Source organism: Hippopotamus amphibius, chromosome 12 (assembly GCF_030028045.1).
Source record: "Hippopotamus amphibius kiboko isolate mHipAmp2 chromosome 12, mHipAmp2.hap2, whole genome shotgun sequence".
In the NCBI taxonomy this organism is placed as follows: domain Eukaryota; kingdom Metazoa; phylum Chordata; class Mammalia; order Artiodactyla; family Hippopotamidae; genus Hippopotamus; species Hippopotamus amphibius.
Window position 1 is genome coordinate 88011018 of NC_080197.1, and position 15966 is coordinate 88026983.

A 15966-nucleotide genomic window follows, 5' to 3' on the forward strand; every position below is an offset into this window, starting at 1 on the left:
TCCTGTTCAGATTACCTACCAAACAAAGCCCCAGAGCTGGACCAGACAGTAGCCGTCCACCTCCATGTCAGCTGACGCCTCAGTGCAGTATGCATGGTCACCCCTTTGCTCCAAAACTTTCATTGAGTTTCCACTGCCACTCAAGGCTTTCCACAACCAGCTCTTACTTTTCTCTCCCAATTACCTCTGTCTGCTCTTCTGGCTAAATCCCATACGTTTACCCAAACTGGTCTGTTCATTTTTTCCAAATATCAGGCCCTCCACCTTTATACTCTTTCTCACTTCTTTAAAAATACTACTTTCCTTTAAGATATTGCAAAGCTGCCCATGACCTCTCCAATCACAAGGATGTTTTTCTTCCTGGTCTGGCTCCTTTAGCTCCACAACTCTCTCAACACCTCCCACACATTGCCTTTGATTTGCTGTATGTCATGTTCATTCATTCAGTATTTTAATTTAAAAATTTATTTTTATAACCAAAATAATTTTTATTGCAAAAGAGCCAAATAATACAGAGATGTTCAGAGCAACATGGAGAACTTGTTCCCCTCTGCTCACTCTGTCTCCAAAGGTAACCACCCTCAGCTGTTCGGTGTGCATCCTCTAGTTCCTTTTCTAAATATATGTATCTACACATATTTGGGGAGGGATTAAAATATAAAGGGGCTCATATCACATCTATTATTCTAGCTTTTTTAAAGTATGTATGTTTGTCTCGGAGCTTTTCTATGTTAGTATAGTTAGGTTTTCCTTTTTAATGGTTTCTCAGTATTATATAGTATAATATTTACTCAAAGCATATTTGGAATCTGTTATATGGAGGGTATTGTGCAGCTGGCACCTAAGGGACTCCAGATATGATCACAACCTTGCCCTTGCCATCAGTGAGCTCGCTGTTGAGAGGGGGAGGGAGGAGCGGGAATACACAAATAACCACAACACAAGGGAAAATACAGTAAAGTCTCCAAGTATTTGCCTGAAGTTCAAAAATAAGAGAAGTCACTAATAGCTAAGGGGATCAGGACTTAACAGAGGAGGTGATCTTCAAGCTTGGCTTGGAGGGAGCTTGAAGGTGAAGGAAGAGCGTGAGTTGCGCACAGAGATGAAAACACACAATGCAGGTTCATCTGATGCCACGAGCGTGGAGGGGATTTGATTCAATTTATAAACATCAAGCATCTAATGTGTCAGACATCATACTAGGGAATGAATATAGAAATGAGAAAAATGAGGTTCCTGTCTTTAAAAGGCTTTCAGTTTAATGGAATCAAAGCCAAGTTTGGAAAGGCAAGTTAAGACGAGATGATGAAAGCTGTCAATTGGCATTCAGGTAGTCTGAATTTAATTCACTGGACAATGTGGGGGCATGGCAGGCTTTTTAGTGGACAGGTAGGTAATATGACTGAAGCTGAACAGATAGCAGCAGGTGTACAGAATGGGCCAGAGTAGGGAGAGGCTGAGGCTGAGGGGCTTATTACTCTTTTGTTGTTTGTTTTAATAAGATGGAAGTTCATTTCTTTTTAATTTTTTGGCCACACTGCGAGGCATGTGGGATCTTAGTTCTCTGACCAGGGATTGAACGTGTGCCCTCTGCATTGGAAGCACAGAGTCTTAACCACTGGACCCTCAGGGAAGTCCGTGGAAGTTCATTTCTACCTCAGTTAAAAGGTGTCTAGTGGTAGGCAATCCAGGACTGGTATGGTGGCTGTATAGTTATCAGTCTCTGATGACTTCTTTTTGTTCACCATCCTGGCATGTAGCTTACATCCTCATGGTCACCTCATGATCTAACATGGCTGCTAGAATATAATTCATCTTATCTATATTCATCTCACCTATATTCCAGGCAACAGAAAGAAGGAAGGGAAGGAGACTGGGGGGAGAAGGTGGACCACTATGACACACTTCTTAGTTAAATTAACTCCCTTTAAGCAGCCTCCCTGGAAGTCTAGGACAATATTTCAGACACTTTGGTTTATGTCTTATTGGCCAGAACTTAGTCATGTGGCCTTATCCAACTTTAAGGGAGACATGGAAATATAGTTTATTTGTGTTTGATTTTTCTTTCCTTTTTAAAAAATTTGAGATATAATTTGCATAAAGTGCAATGCACAGATCTCATACAGTTTGATAAGTTCTGACAGGTATATACCCATGTAACCCACATCCCTAGAATTCCATCACCCTCAGAAATTCCCTCCTGCTGAGGGGGCAACCCAAAAGAGAGAAATAGTGAAGGTTTAATTAGGGTGGTGGCCATGGGAACGGAAAAGAAAAAGCTGGAGAGGCCGTGGAGGGAGAATCCAAAGGAGGTTGGTTGGATGTGGGGGGTGAGAGAAGAATCAAAGAGAATGCTGATAGCAGAACTAGGAACAGAGACAGGAAATTGGGAGTGAAGTCTAGATTGTTGCAGGTGGGATGCAAGGAGAAAGAGGAATGAGTATGGTATCGTGTGTGTTGATTTGAGGTGGTCAAACATCCAGCTGGAGATACCCAGTACACAGTCACGTCTAGAGCTTGGGAGGGCAGTCAGCTCAATGGCATCATGGACCAGAGAGATGCTAAAGAGGACAAGGCCTAAGAAGTGACCCAAAATATGGTGACTGTGAGCTCACCCATGACTTCTGAGGGAGCAGAATCCAGATACCCAAGGCCTGAGTGGGCAGTGAGGGCTTAAATCATGCAGAAGGGGATTGGTAGGGTCACCTCGAATAACTTAAAAACTCTTTTTAAAAACCGAAGCCCTTGCACACACATAGAAGGGGTGTCTGTAGCTGCCCATTTCACAAGTTTGTTGATGAAAGGGGAAAGGAAATGGTAATGTAAGAGGAAAAGATCAGGGATTCACCCCATCCTTAGAGTAAAATAGCCCCGTGCTCATTTCAGTTACTCTAAGGACACCCTGCCTCCTTTTGGTTGTATGCCCTCCAGAGATTAAGCTGAAGGGCTGGATGTGGGAGAGGGATACAACCTTTGACGACTGCTGGAATGGGGTGAGCCAGGCAGCCAGACACTGCCAGGATACGTGTGAGGACACATGTATCTTTAAGAGGAAAGAGCACAGCGCACACTGGCTGGACTCAGGTAGTCCTGGGTTTGAATCCGGCCTCCGGCAACACTTAGCTAGATGACCTTGAGCAAGTTACTTAACCTGAACACCCAGTTCATCTGTAAAATGGAAACAATTATGCCTGCCTATCAAGGTGGTTTTGAGGATTACAGACAAGTGTCTGGAACACAATAGGTAGTCGTAAATGGGCGCAATTAATGTGACCCGGTCCCTCGCTGTGGGACCGAACGGCTAACAGGTCAGAATCGGCAACCGCGGATCTCAGAGGGCAGGGAGAGCTCCCGCGGCCTCCTCCCGGCAGGAGGTGGGGACACGGCGGAGGAAGGGCCGCAGGAGGAGGAGCTGGCTCGCGTCGCGACCCGCCCCGTCCCGTCCAGTCTGGCCTGGGCGCTGAAGGAACTGCGGTCCTAGCAGCTGCCACCCACCAGGCTGTCCTGGGCGCCCCGTGCCTCCCCACCTCCAGTCATGACCCTGCGCGCCTCGCTTCTCCCGCTCCGGCTGCTGCTGCTGCTGCTGCTGAGCGGGGCGGCGTGCCGGGCTGAGGCTGGGTTCGAAACCGAAAGTCCCGTCCGGACCCTCCAAGTGGAGACCCTGGTGAGGAGGAGAGAGTCCCCGGCGGGCGCTGTGGAGGTCGGGCCTTGTGAGGAGAATGCCGGGGTCCCAAGGAGCCTGGGAGCGGGGAGGCAAGGAAGTGCGGGGACTGAATTGGGGGTGCCGAGTCTAGGGGCAAGAACGGGATCTCTGGAGGAGCCTCCGTGACTCCTGTAGTGCGATCGTAGGTGGAGCCCCCGGAACCGTGTGCTGAGCCTGCTGCCTTTGGAGACACACTTCACATACACTACTCGGTGAGGGGCCTGGGGGGCCGGGGCGGGGCCCTGCTGAAACACGTCAGCTTTGGCTTGGACACGTGGCAGGCGGTTCGGGAGTAACTCCGGCTCTGGGGTCCTCCAGCACGTGGCGGGGGGGAGGGGTGCTTCTCTTCCCTACCCTTTTCCCCTCCCTGCTTTTCTGCCAGTTCCTCCCGGGCCCTGAGAAGTGAAGGGTGGAGGGTATCTCCGAGAAGTACCGGCCCTTTTGGGGCTTCCTGTTCCTTTCTGCCCCGAGGGAAATGCTAGTCTGCAGTTGCAAGGTGTGTGCGCGCCCTGCTGGGAGGGAGAAGTACTAGGTGTGCTCTTTCCCCCCAGGGCAGCTTGGTAGATGGACGCATCTTTGACACGTCTCTGACCAGAGACCCTCTGGTTATAGAACTTGGCCAAAAGCAGGTGATACCAGGTATGTGAGCTGTACCTCCCATTCCTCTTCTTCCCAACCTAAGCCCTTTCTTAGCTTCTTCAGCCCCTAAGCTACAGTGCAAATGTCCTCTGGAGTAAGACCCCAGGGCTCTACCAGCCATCTCCTGAGGTTCAAACCCCACTTCTAGTGCTCCTCTTGCCTCATACCACCTTGGAAGCCAGAGATTCCAGAAGTGGGGAGCTTAACTGAGGGTCAGAGGGGAGCCTTTGATCCTCCTCTCCTGGGATTTGGGGAATGTAGGTAGTTTCCTATTCAGTTGTGTCTTCTTCCTCAAGGTCTGGAGCAGAGCCTTCTAGACATGTGTGTAGGGTGAGTATCTTGGTAGCGGTGGGCTTGGGTATGCCCTTTGCATGGGTGGAGGCTGTCTCTGCTATGCCAGCTCCTAGAGGAGGTGGGAGAATGGGCCTTAGCTTCCTACTGGGCAGGTCCAGGTCATTGGGCATTGAGGCTTTGGATGAAGCCTCAGGCTTTCTGGTGTTGAGACATGTGGGGGGATGGACACCTTGGCTGATCAACCTGTTTGGTGCTCAGGTGGGAAAGTTCATATTTTGAGTGTGAATGTCCAGAGGGTTTTGTTGGTGGGGCTTCAGATGGACTGAGATGGCTAACCCACCTGGTCCCACCTTGGCTATGACCCACATTCCTTCCCTCAGAGAGAAGCGAAGGGTAATCATTCCTTCTCACTTGGCCTATGGAAAACGGGGATTTCCACCGTCTATCCCAGGTAATCTGACTAGGCCTCTCTCTTTGACTATCAAAATACCCAGCCCCAGGGGCTTCCCTAGTGGTCCGGTGGTTAAGACTCTGCACTTCCAATGCAAGGGGTGCAGGTTCAATCCATTATCCAGAAACTAAGATCCCACATGCCGCACTGTGCAGCAAAAAAATAAAAACAAAACAAAACAACCAGTCTTAGTCTAAGAGCCATATACCAGGAGCTATGCACTTTGTCTGGAGCTTGAGAAGGTCTAAACCAAGTTTGCTGAAAGGTACAGCAGTGGCTGAGGCCTCCTTCTGCAGGGCCACCTTTTTCCACCTCAGATCACCAGCAGGGAGTAGAGACATATAACCTGTTAAAGCCACCTGGCTTGTCCTCTGGCAGCCAGCAACTTTTTAGAGAGGAGACACCTGCTTGAGTCACATGGGTCTGCTGCCTGTGCCACCTCTCTGAGAGCTGTGTACTTCTTTCCTGCCCTCTTCCTACAACTCCAAACCGTCGTGTGTGCAGTTGGCATGGCTTCTCACCACATCTCCACTGTTCCTTTCAGCCTCCACCAGGGAAGAGATGGCGAAGATGATCATAGTCAAGTGATTCAAAACAAAATAAAAAACAACTTTTAAAAGCCAAGCCTACCCCCTAATTTTAAAAGCCCTCACAGGCCACTGCTGATACCTATTTTTGAAGGCCTGAGACTGGACAGATTTCCCAAGATGCGTATCTCTTGCTTTTGGTTATAAGAAATGTTCTGTTAGCTAAAATGAGCTGTACTTCAGCGTATTGGGATAAAAGTTCTTATCCTAGTTCCAGCTTAGGTGGAGACCCAGAGAGAGGGTCAGGGACTAAAGGGAAATTCTTTCACCCAAAGCTCTGTTACCTTCTCATTTCCAGCTCTGCCGTTTGCGTTGCTCCCCCAACTCACTCCTGTTCATCCCTCCACTCCGTACTTCCTAAACCACATGCTTTTTCCTCACCAGCCCTTATGTTGAAAGACCCTTTTTTTTTTTTTAAACAATCACATTGAGTGTGCTTATTGGTTGGTGAAATTTTAAAATCTAGTTTAAATCCAATTAATTTTAGCCCTGCAAAGATTCTATCCATGTGGCTGTTTAGAAATGGAATACAGTTAGTACAGAGGTTCTCTAACTTATAAACGGACTTTATAAGTACTTTTCACAGAAAGTTTTCCTGTCCTGTCAAAGAACTGTCAGTGAATACAAGCCGCACTAGTGTATTTGAGGTAAACGTGACTATCACTAGATAGCCTCCTCTGCCTCTGCCTTTGTTTAAGAGAACTCAGCCCCAGATCTAAATAGGCATTTCTCCAAAGAAGACATACTGATGGCCAAGAGGCACATGAAAAGCTGCTCAACATCACTAATTATTAGAGAAATGCACATCAAAACTACAATGAGGTATCACCTCACACCAGTGAGAATGGGCATCATCAGAAAATCTACAAACAGTAAATGCTGGAGAGGGTGTGGAGAAAAGGGAACCCTCTTGCACTGCTGGTGGGAATGTAAATTGATACAGCCACTATGGAGAACAGTATGGAGGTTCCTTACAAAACTAAAAATAGATCTACCATATGACCCAGCAATCCCACTGCTGGGCATATACCCAGAGAACACCATAATTCAAAAAGACACATGCACTCCAATGTTCATGGCAGCACTATTTACAGTAGCCAGGACATGGAAGCAACCTAGATGTCCATCAACAGATGAATGGATAAAGAATATGTGGTACATATATACAATGGAATATTACTCAGCTGTAAAAAGGAATGAAACTGGGACATTTGTAGAGACATGGATGGACCTAGAGACTCATACAGAGTGAAGTGAATCAGAAAGAGAAAAACAAATATCATATATTAACACATATATGCGGACTATAGAAAAATGGTACAAGTCAACTGGTTTGCAAGAGAGAAACAGAGACCCAGATGTAGAGAACAAACATATGGACACCAAGTGGGGAAAGCGGGGAGGGTTGAGGGGGAATGGGGAGATTGCGATTGCCATATATACATTACTAATAAGAAAAAAAATACCAAATTGTACACTCTTAAAAAAAAAAGAGAAAGCCCCACATTTAAATCTTGCTAGCTTTATAGTTGTTGCTGTGGTGTGGTCTGCCCTCCCTGTTTTCGTTCAGATTCTGAGTCCTGGATAAAATGCACAGGGATTCTAACCCTCACGTCCTCTCTGCCTCCAGCGGATGCAGAGCTGCATTTTGATGTGGAGCTGATTGCACTGATCCGAGCTAACTACTGGCAAAAGCTGGTGAAGGGCATTTTGCCTCTAGTAGGCATGGCCATGGTGCCAACCCTTCTGGGCCTCATTGGGTATCACCTGTACAAAAAGGCCAGCAGACCTAAAGTCTCCAAAAAGAAGCTCAAGGAAGAGAAACGAAACAAGAGCAAAAAGAAATAATAAACAATTTTAAAAAATCTTTGCCTTTTTCACACGATGCTATCTGCGGCTACCTTTGTAAATGGGAATAAGGTAAAGGGCTGGGGCAAAAGGCATTCTTAGTTGGGTCTTGCCTGGCATGATTGAAGACTTTGGATCATTTCTCCTGCCCTCCTAGTCCTGTCTTAACTTACCCCAAGGACCATAGGATCTCTGGGTCCTGAAGGTATGTGTTTTGACTCCCATGGTGTCCTGACTAAGGAGTCACATCAGTGAGAAGTAAGCCTCAGGGTAGTTGCCTAGCTATTCCCTCTACCCCCTAGAGCCACTGTATTCCTAGTGTCCTCCAAGTAGACTATTCTATCCAACATGGCAAAGATATAAGGAGCTCATACAATCCATGGAGATTTTTAATAGCGAAGTCCTCAGGTCTCTCAAAACATTCTATGGGATTGAAAAGAGATTTTCTCCTTGTATCACAGGATGTGGGAGATCACATGGGCTGCTTCAATGGTGTTGTAAGTGGTTGGAGGTTTTTTGTCACCTGGCTGGGCTGTAGGCATGGACGGGGGCTGGGTTAAGTTGCTGCGATGATTGACGATGAAGAGTGGGTTGAGCTGGCTCAGCACTTCATCACTCACTGAGATGCCATCCAAGTACTGCTTGAGCATCTCCCGCAGCTTCTCATTGATTTCTAACAACTGGACACGTCTGTGTTGAAGGCTCAGTTGCTCCAGTTTCACTTTGTTGTACCTTTTCCAGAAATTCTCCATCCCTATATAGTCCATTATCACCTGGGAGTTGAGTTAAAGGGAGAAGGTGTGTTGTAGGACCCGTTAGCAAGGGCAGCCCAATGCTCTGTCATCCCCAGGCTTGGGCGGTGGCCTTCGGGCCCTAGGAAGCTTACCTTTCCCAACTCCTCATTAAACTCTTTTGGGTCAGTTTTCTCTATCTCCTCCTGTTCCTCTGGAGTCAATACTGATGAATAAAAAGGCAGCACTTTTTCTTCCTCTGTTTCAAATTTCCTACATATTTCAGCAAGTTTAAGGATCTTTTCACCCTATTGGAAGCAAGAAGAGACCTTTTATTAGGAAAGGGGTGGGGAGGGGAAATAGTGGAGTTGGTTCCCCTGCTTCAATCCAGGGAAAATACTTATCCAAATGGGAGACAAAAGTAATAAAGACATCCAACACAGAGAGCTATGTGCCAAGCACCATTCCAAGTATTTTCTGTTCTTCTAAAATTCATTATTAACTCATTTAATTTAAAATGTGAGAGGAGAGGCAACATGGAATAAAACAGGCACTGCAAGTGTGCACTCGGGCAGGAAGCAGGGGGAAGCCCTCTGTGTCTCCCCAACCCCTTTCACTTCGCGGGAAGCCGGGTTCCTTGGTTTTCTCCTGGCTGCCCTCTCCCCTTTGTTACCTTGTCGACAATCTTCCTCAGGGCCTTGAGGGTGGCATTACTTTGCAGAGTGAGTTTGACTAAGTTCTCCTGTGATATTGCCCGGGCCTGAACCCTCTGGGCCTTAAGTTTTCGCAGCTGTACCAGGACCAACTCCTTGTCGTCACGAAGGTCCTGGTTCTGTTCTTCAGTCTCGCGGCTGTGCACCATGATCTTGCCTTTTAAAATAAGTATGGAATCCTAGAGGAACAGGGGAGATTAGAGGAAACACTTGACTAGGTGAGGGTCTTCAGTGAGCAGGCAAAAGGACTGTCTGGGGGACTGACATCAGAGCATACCATCTTTCCCCAGCCAGTGATAAGGCTCAGTGGAAACTGGGGAAAGAAGAACAGGGGATAATGGAACAGTTAAAGCAGCGAGTCTTTCAGGTTGGCTGCACTAACCTGTAGTCTCTGTATTTTTTTCATCTGGGCTTCAATCTCTTTGGAGCTCTTCTCGTCCTTCACCTTTAAAGTCTCGAAGGCAATCTTTCGATCCTCTGTGGCATCAGTGTAATTCTTGAGTGCATCCTGGAATCTTCTCCACAGATCTTCTACTATATTCTCCAGTTGCAGTCTTAGAAAGTGCTTCTCTTCTAAATTCTGGGAAGTGGCCCCAAAATAGCCAGTGCTTGGAATTACCCTATTAGCGTCCTTTCACTTCCACCAGCAACCTCCCCCTCTTGAACTGTTTGTAGCACAGCATGGTGCAGAGGTTGCCAGTGAAAATGCCTACAGAGACCAGGCAGAGGATATAAATAAGTGCTGCGGGCTAGATGGCAAGCCAGAAAGGAAATGCTCCACTGGTGTGGGGGGTGGTGGGGCACAGCTGCTCAGCTCCACATGAATGTTCCCATTGGGAAATGTGGCCCAATGTTACCAATCTTTAAATTTTCCAAGGGATGCTGAAATTTTGGATTTTTATGTGAAATCTCCCAATTTTTAAATGTAGAAAGCTTATAAAAATTTGTTTGCAACATTATGGGGCAAAATAAAAACAAAGCACCTCACCCCTCAAACCCCGGTCTGCGGGCTGGCTAAGTGTGCAGCCTCCAGGGTGGTGAAAGCTCTTGGGGCCAAGGGACAGGAGAACTGGACTCTTCCCCCTGGTGCTACCACAGACCAGCAGCATGACTTTGGCAGGTCATTTTACTTCTTTGGGCCTTAATCTCTTCATCTACAAATCAGGGGTGAAGCCAGACGATTTCCTTGGTGTGTGTCAGCTCTAAAATGCATTTCCTTGACATTTCAGCATGGTCTTCCCTCCCCACCAATTTTCACAAAATTACAAAAAGCAGTTGGGATACCTGCAGCAGCAACAGGCATTTTATTGACTATGTTGGTTAAAGGGATCTCTTCTAGCTCTACTAGCCTTGAGCACTTTTCTCTCACTTCTCTGCCAGCTCCTGCCTGTCTGTTCTCCCTCTGTACCTTGTTTTTGAGATCGTCCCACATGCTCTGGAACTCCAGCTTGCTTTCATACTCAGAATCTATGTAGTTCTGCTCCATGGCCATAAAGACATCTTGTAGGTAGTGAATCTCTTTTTCATGTTGGTCAAGAATTGTCTTCCTATAGGAGATAAGATACTGTCCCTGCTCTGAGGCTTAAAGCATATGGACCAATAATGACAATGTAAAGCAGTATGTAATAAAACTATATGAATGGTACAAACTCTTAGGTACTGAAGAAGAACAGAGGGAGAGTGGGTTCTGTTCTTTTCAGGGCCAGAAAGAATGAATGATTATTTTGATTTTTGAATAGGTAATACATTCATATGATACAAAAATCAAAAAGTACAAAAGGCTGCAGTGAAAAGTCTCCTTCCCATCCCTGTCCACCATGTAGGTAGATGGGTAGGATCTGATAGTTGAAAGTGGGTGGTTGCTTACAGGCAGCATCTTGACATAGGCTCTAGGCATTCTCCTGGGCTCAACCCCCCATATCTCCTCTTAGGCCCCCATACCTTTCTGTCTCAAACTCCTTGGTTAGGGTCTCCAGTTCCATGTTGTAATTTTCCTCTAGGAGGTTGAGCCGGCATCTCTGCAGGGCCAAGAGCTGGTCGATGTTATGCAAGTGGCTGCGCAGGGCATGGGCATACTGCTCCTCGGCTTCTGACAGGTCCTTTGCTAAAGACTGGGTAAGAAACACAGAGTTACCATTTTGGCTGAATGGCACCTGTGTGAGAAAATAAAAAGGTATTCGGCTGGCTAGTTCCTATCTTCCCTAGTTCCTGAAGCCAATTCTTTGGCTCTGGGAGCTCCGGTTCTCTCGCTTTTGAATGTGAGAAGCCAGTGCTGGTGGAGGGGCCATGTGAAAGCATTCATTCCAGTCAACAGCCCAGTTGAGCTCCCAGCAGACAGTCAGAATCAACTGCCAGTCATCTTACACATCCCGCTCAGTCAAGCCTTTAGATGACTGCAGCCCCAACTGACATCTGACTGAAAACCCGTATGAGAGATGCCAGGCGAGAACCTCCCTGGTAAGCTAAGTCAACCTACAGAACCGTGAGAGAGTGAAATAAATTGTTGTTGTAAGTCGCTAATTTAGGGTGGTTTGTGATGTAGCAATAAATAAGGAGAACACGTCCACTAGCAGAAAAGAGACCGTGTGAGCATCAATAGGATAAGAACTGCAATGGATTAAAAAATATCAAATGTTTGATTATGAGTTTATCAGGATACTTAAAAATCAGTTACCATTAGAGGATGCCACACAACTTATCCTTTTTTTTTTTTTAACTGGTTTATAAAGGGAAGAGAAAGAGTCAAGCATTTCTTATAGAAAATATACCCCTGGGTAACTGAATGGTAAATGCTAGTATCTCTTTATAGAAGTATGCAAACTCATAATGCAAACTAATATATGAAAAAATGATGCTACTAGAAAATCAGCATTTTGCAACCCCCAATGAATTAATGGATAATCAACAGCTGCTAACATCACAAATGTGCCTCATAACAGAACACACCACCTGCAAGCTTCTAGATCGAATTACCAAGACACACGAAATACCGAGGACAAAGCAACATGTTAAACTACAATACAGAATACTATGCAGTTGTTAAAAAAAAAATGAGAAGCTCTTTATGGGCTAGTGTGGGACAATCCCCAGGATATATCACTAAGTGAAAAAGGCAAGGGCAGAACACTATGTAATACTACCATTTGTGGAAAAAAAGGTTTACTTGTGAAACTATATAATTATTGGGTGGGGCATTGGGGGGCTGAAAGGCACCAGTGGGAGGGAACTTTTCTCTCTATATATAACTTTTTTATCTTTTGAATTTTGAATAATGTGAGTGAATTACCTATTCAAAAAAGTAAAACAAATTAAAATTAAAATGAATGAAGCAAAAAAGCACTTACCCAGTGCCCACATGATCCACTCACTGTAAACTACCATATTGCTAGCTTTTACATGTTTAGTATGAAAAAGATCTTCTGAAATAGGTGCTGATGATGGAAGACTATTCACTCACTCAACAAATGTTTACGAAACCTGCTATGTACCAGCACTGTGCTGGATGCGGAGGATTCAGAGATGAAAAGACATTCTCACTGCTCCCAAAGGAGCTTGACGTCTTACAGCAGGAAAAGTTATATAAACAGAAAATTACAACAAATTCTGAAAACAAAAATCAAAAAACAGGTATAAAGTTCACATTAAATTCCCATTTTATAAATTCTGAAAAAAATTTACAGCATAACATGGAAAATGCTATGAGGATGATTTCCCAGTGACAATGGGATATAAAGGACTGAGTGCCTATAACTGACTAAGAGCACTGGGGAAGGCTTCACAGAAGAGACGTCATTTGTATCACTCTTGAAGGAGGAGTAAGAGTTTGCCAGGAAAACTAGGGAGATAGGGAAAAGAGAATTGCAGATGAAGGGAATGGCATGTGCAAAGGCACAGGAAAGAAGGCTGGCTATGTGAAAGGTACAGATAGAGGCTAGATAATGAAGGGCTTTGATGTTCCTTCCAAGGAATTTTGATTTTTTCTGTAGAATAGGGGAGCCACTATAGAGATTTACACAGTGGAGTAACAGGACCAGATATTTGTGCTACATACATACAATGGAATATTACTCAGCTGTGAAAAGCAATGAAACTGGGACATTTGTAGAGACATGGATGGACCTAGAGACTGTCATACACAGTGAAGTGAGTCAGAAAGAGAAAAACAAATATTGTATATTAACACATATATGTGGACTATAGAAAAGTGGTACAAATCAACCGGTTTGCAAGGCAGAAATAGACACAGATGTAGAGAACAAACATATGGACACCAAAGGGGAAAGCGGGGAGGGTTGGGGGGGGAACGAATTGGGAGACTGGGATACCAAACTGTACACTCTAAATAGATGCAGTTTATTGTAAAAAATAAACAAAAAGTTAAAAAAAAAAAAAAAGAAAGATAATCCTTGGGACTTCCCTGGTGGTGCAGTGGTTAAGAATCCACCTGCCAATGCAAGGGACGTGGGTTCGATCCCTGGTCCGGGAAGATCCCACATACCGCAGAGCAACTAAGCCCATGTGCCACAACTACTGAGTCCATGCACTGCAACTACTGAAGCCCAAGTGCCTAGAGCCCATGCTCTGCAACAAAAGAAGCCACTGCAGTGAGAAGCCCGCACATAGCAACGAAGAGTAGCCTCTGCTTGTTGCAACTGGAGAAAGCCTGCAAGCAGCAATGGAGACCCAATGCAGCCAAAAAATAAATAAAAATTAAAAAAAAGAAAAGAAAAGATAGTCCTGGTGGTTGTGTAGACAATCATCTGGAGGCAGCTGAGCACAAAGGCTGGATAATAAGAGACTACTGCAAGAGAGACAATGCCCAGGTCTCAACTACAGCAGGAGAGCAGGGAAGAAGAGCAGGGTGTGACTTTGAAAAGTATTTAAGCAGAATATTTATACAAGACTTAGTAACAGAAGTCAGGAATGGAAGCAAAAACTAGGATGATTCCCAGATTCCTGGGTTGGGTGATTTGGTGAATGGCACCAGCCCCCCAAATAGAGAGTATGAAGAAGATCCGATTGTGGAGGATGGGAAATGGGGCTGGCCAGAGAAGGAGGAGCTCATGAGTTCAGTTTGAGGACAGCGAAACAGCCAGGAACAGATATCCAGGGATCCTGAATACAGGGATTTGGAACTCAAGAGAAAAAATTCCCTCGGAAAAAAAAGATGGTATGTACTCAACTCAAGAACCTCCCAGGAGCATAAAGTTGTTTGGCTGAATTGCTTAGAGATCCAGAACTGCTCTTACTGATGGAGATCTTCTCAACCTCATCCAGGGCCACTGAAGTTGAATCAGAGGCCAAACAGAATTTGGTTAAATCAAGCACTGGAGTGGGAATCAGGAAATCCATGCTGTAGTCACAGCTCTCTCGCTGACTAGCTGTGTGACCTTGGGCAAACTGGTTCCCCTCTCTGGAACTGAGTCCTCTCACATTGAAATGAAGATATAGGACTAAGTTCAAGTCATTGGGTGATGTCTACTGTGCCTCACAACTCTACTACTGTATAGTACTGGTTTGAGGCAGTAGATGACCAAGCAGAATGGCTCCTCTAACAGAGGGAGAGGGATGACAGCTCAATATTCTATTTTTCATTTCATGTGTCTTGAGAGGGCTTTAAGATTAATTCACTAGGCCCATTCTATTGAGATCAAGACAGCCATATTCAAATGTTTCTTTGGGAAGAGAGCTTGCCTTGATAACACTGTCCTTGCAGTCCACCACGCGTTCAAATGTTTGGCTGAGGATCTCAATGTCCTTATGAAGCTCTCTGGTCTTGACTTCCCGAAGGACTGTTCTCCACTGTGTGTTAATCTTATTAAGGTTCAGAGCACTGTTGTGTTCCTCCTTAGCCAGCTTGTCCTGTGTGAACGAATAAATAACCCCCCACCCCTCCCAGAGGTCAGGGTTAAAAGTCCTGATATGGTATAACAAACAAGATCACACTTAGTTTGTCAACTGACATCTTACCCTTTGTCTTTTCTAAGGGACCAAAACTCCTGATGGCTAATATTCAGGAGTTCCTGTTCTTGTTTTGGGAGGGTCTGAAGTAAGACAGGAACAGCTCAATGACATTTTAGAGAGGGCTAAGGTGAATTTCCTTCTGAGTGGAGGCATCAGAGCAGGATGTTGTTTGTAATGGCCCATCTCGAGGGAGAATATCAGAATTTCAGACAGCTCAGACATCTGAGAGCACCTACTGTCCCAGTTCTGGGGCTCAGTAGTGATTGTCCAGCTCTATCCCACTTTCTTCCCTCCATGCTTCATAGAGAACTTCCCCTTCCCCCAGACAATATTGCCTGAAATCTAAGTATATCTGGGTGTTCAGATTTCCAGAGGAGGGGAGGGTAGCATGAAAATGAGGCTACCACAATGACAGGGTCAGGGCGGCAGGATCAGTGCAGGGGGTGGGTGGGGTTGGGCAGAGAGTAATGCAAAAATCCATCACCTTCAAGAACTGGTTCAGGAGCCTCTCTTTCTTCTTGACCATCTCCTCCTCTGCCAGCAATTTCTGCTGAAACAGAAGCAGCTGCTCCTCATCCGACAGGGGCATCTTGGCCTTTTTCTCTTTCTTAGACATAGCTGGATCTGGGCGAGGATCCTCCGCCTGCCACGGCCAGCGCTAGAGGGGATAGGAGGAAAATGTCCCCAGAAAGGAGGCTTCTGGAACTGCCCCTGGAGAGTAGTGGCACCTTAGATCTCAGACCTCAGGCAAGAGAGAGCCTGGGATAGCGGTGAGGCAGGGCTCCCAAACCAAAAGACGCATCTCCGTCTCCTAGCAACGGGTATCTCGCTAAGATGGCGCTGTAACAGCTAGCAGAAGAGGCCCTGGCTTGGAGCGCCCTCTGTCCGCTGGAGGACCGCAGTCAGTTTTTTTGAGAGGGTCTTTTGACTTCTCAAAATGTCCAAAAACAAGTGAATGGTAGACAAAATATGCTCTTTCCATATAGTGAAATACTGCTCAACAGTAAAAAAGGAACAGACTATGCATGCATGCATG

The 15966-nt window shown here is 45.7% G+C and overlaps 2 protein-coding genes across 5 annotated transcripts; one reads left to right on the forward strand and one right to left on the reverse strand.

Moving 5' to 3' along the window:
• Positions 1-939: 939 nt before the first annotated feature.
• FKBP11 (FKBP prolyl isomerase 11) lies at positions 940-7543 on the forward strand. 3 transcript variants are annotated; one of them, XM_057701346.1, is made up of 6 exons: positions 1755-3664; positions 3850-3915; positions 4255-4342; positions 4639-4672; positions 5017-5087; positions 5592-7296. In XM_057701346.1, the coding sequence occupies exons 1-6, from the start codon at positions 3536-3538 to the stop codon at positions 5702-5704; spliced, it is 501 nt and encodes a 166-aa protein (XP_057557329.1). In that variant the 5' UTR covers positions 1755-3535; the 3' UTR covers positions 5705-7296. The 3 variants fall into 3 exon arrangements, with proteins under 3 accessions (XP_057557328.1, XP_057557329.1, XP_057557327.1); XM_057701344.1 differs by lacking the exon at positions 5592-7296 and adding an exon at positions 7305-7539 and having other exon boundaries at positions 2093-3664; XM_057701345.1 differs by lacking the exons at positions 3850-3915; positions 5592-7296 and adding an exon at positions 7305-7543 and having other exon boundaries at positions 940-3664.
• Positions 7544-7898: 355 nt separating this feature from the next.
• On the reverse strand, positions 7899-15728 carry CCDC65 (coiled-coil domain containing 65). 2 transcript variants are annotated; one of them, XM_057701342.1, is made up of 8 exons: positions 15415-15728; positions 14661-14828; positions 10908-11077; positions 10375-10513; positions 9349-9546; positions 8927-9145; positions 8409-8561; positions 7899-8295 (listed from the first exon to the last, which is right to left on the reverse strand). In XM_057701342.1, exons 1-8 carry the CDS (start codon positions 15544-15546, stop codon positions 7978-7980), a joined length of 1497 nt encoding a protein of 498 aa, XP_057557325.1. In that variant the 5' UTR covers positions 15547-15728; the 3' UTR covers positions 7899-7977. The 2 variants fall into 2 exon arrangements, with proteins under 2 accessions (XP_057557325.1, XP_057557326.1); XM_057701343.1 differs by lacking the exon at positions 14661-14828 and having other exon boundaries at positions 15415-15705.
• Positions 15729-15966: the final 238 nt, after the last annotated feature.

Coding starts and splice junctions, on each gene's coding strand:
- FKBP11 (XM_057701344.1), top strand. CDS start 3,536: ATGACCCTGCGCGCCTCGCTTCTCCCGCTCCGGCTGCTGCTGCTGCTG. Junction 3,665..3,849: donor CCCTCCAAGTGGAGACCCTG/GTGAGGAGGAGA, acceptor GTGCGATCGTAG/GTGGAGCCCCCGGAACCGTG. Junction 5,088..7,304: donor ATTTCCACCGTCTATCCCAG/GTAATCTGACTA, acceptor CTCTGCCTCCAG/CGGATGCAGAGCTGCATTTT.
- CCDC65 (XM_057701342.1), bottom strand. CDS start 15,546: ATGTCTAAGAAAGAGAAAAAGGCCAAGATGCCCCTGTCGGATGAGGAG. Junction 9,547..10,374: donor GGGACGATCTCAAAAACAAG/GTACAGAGGGAG, acceptor GCCACTTCCCAG/AATTTAGAAGAGAAGCACTT. Junction 8,296..8,408: donor TTAATGAGGAGTTGGGAAAG/GTAAGCTTCCTA, acceptor CTCAACTCCCAG/GTGATAATGGACTATATAGG.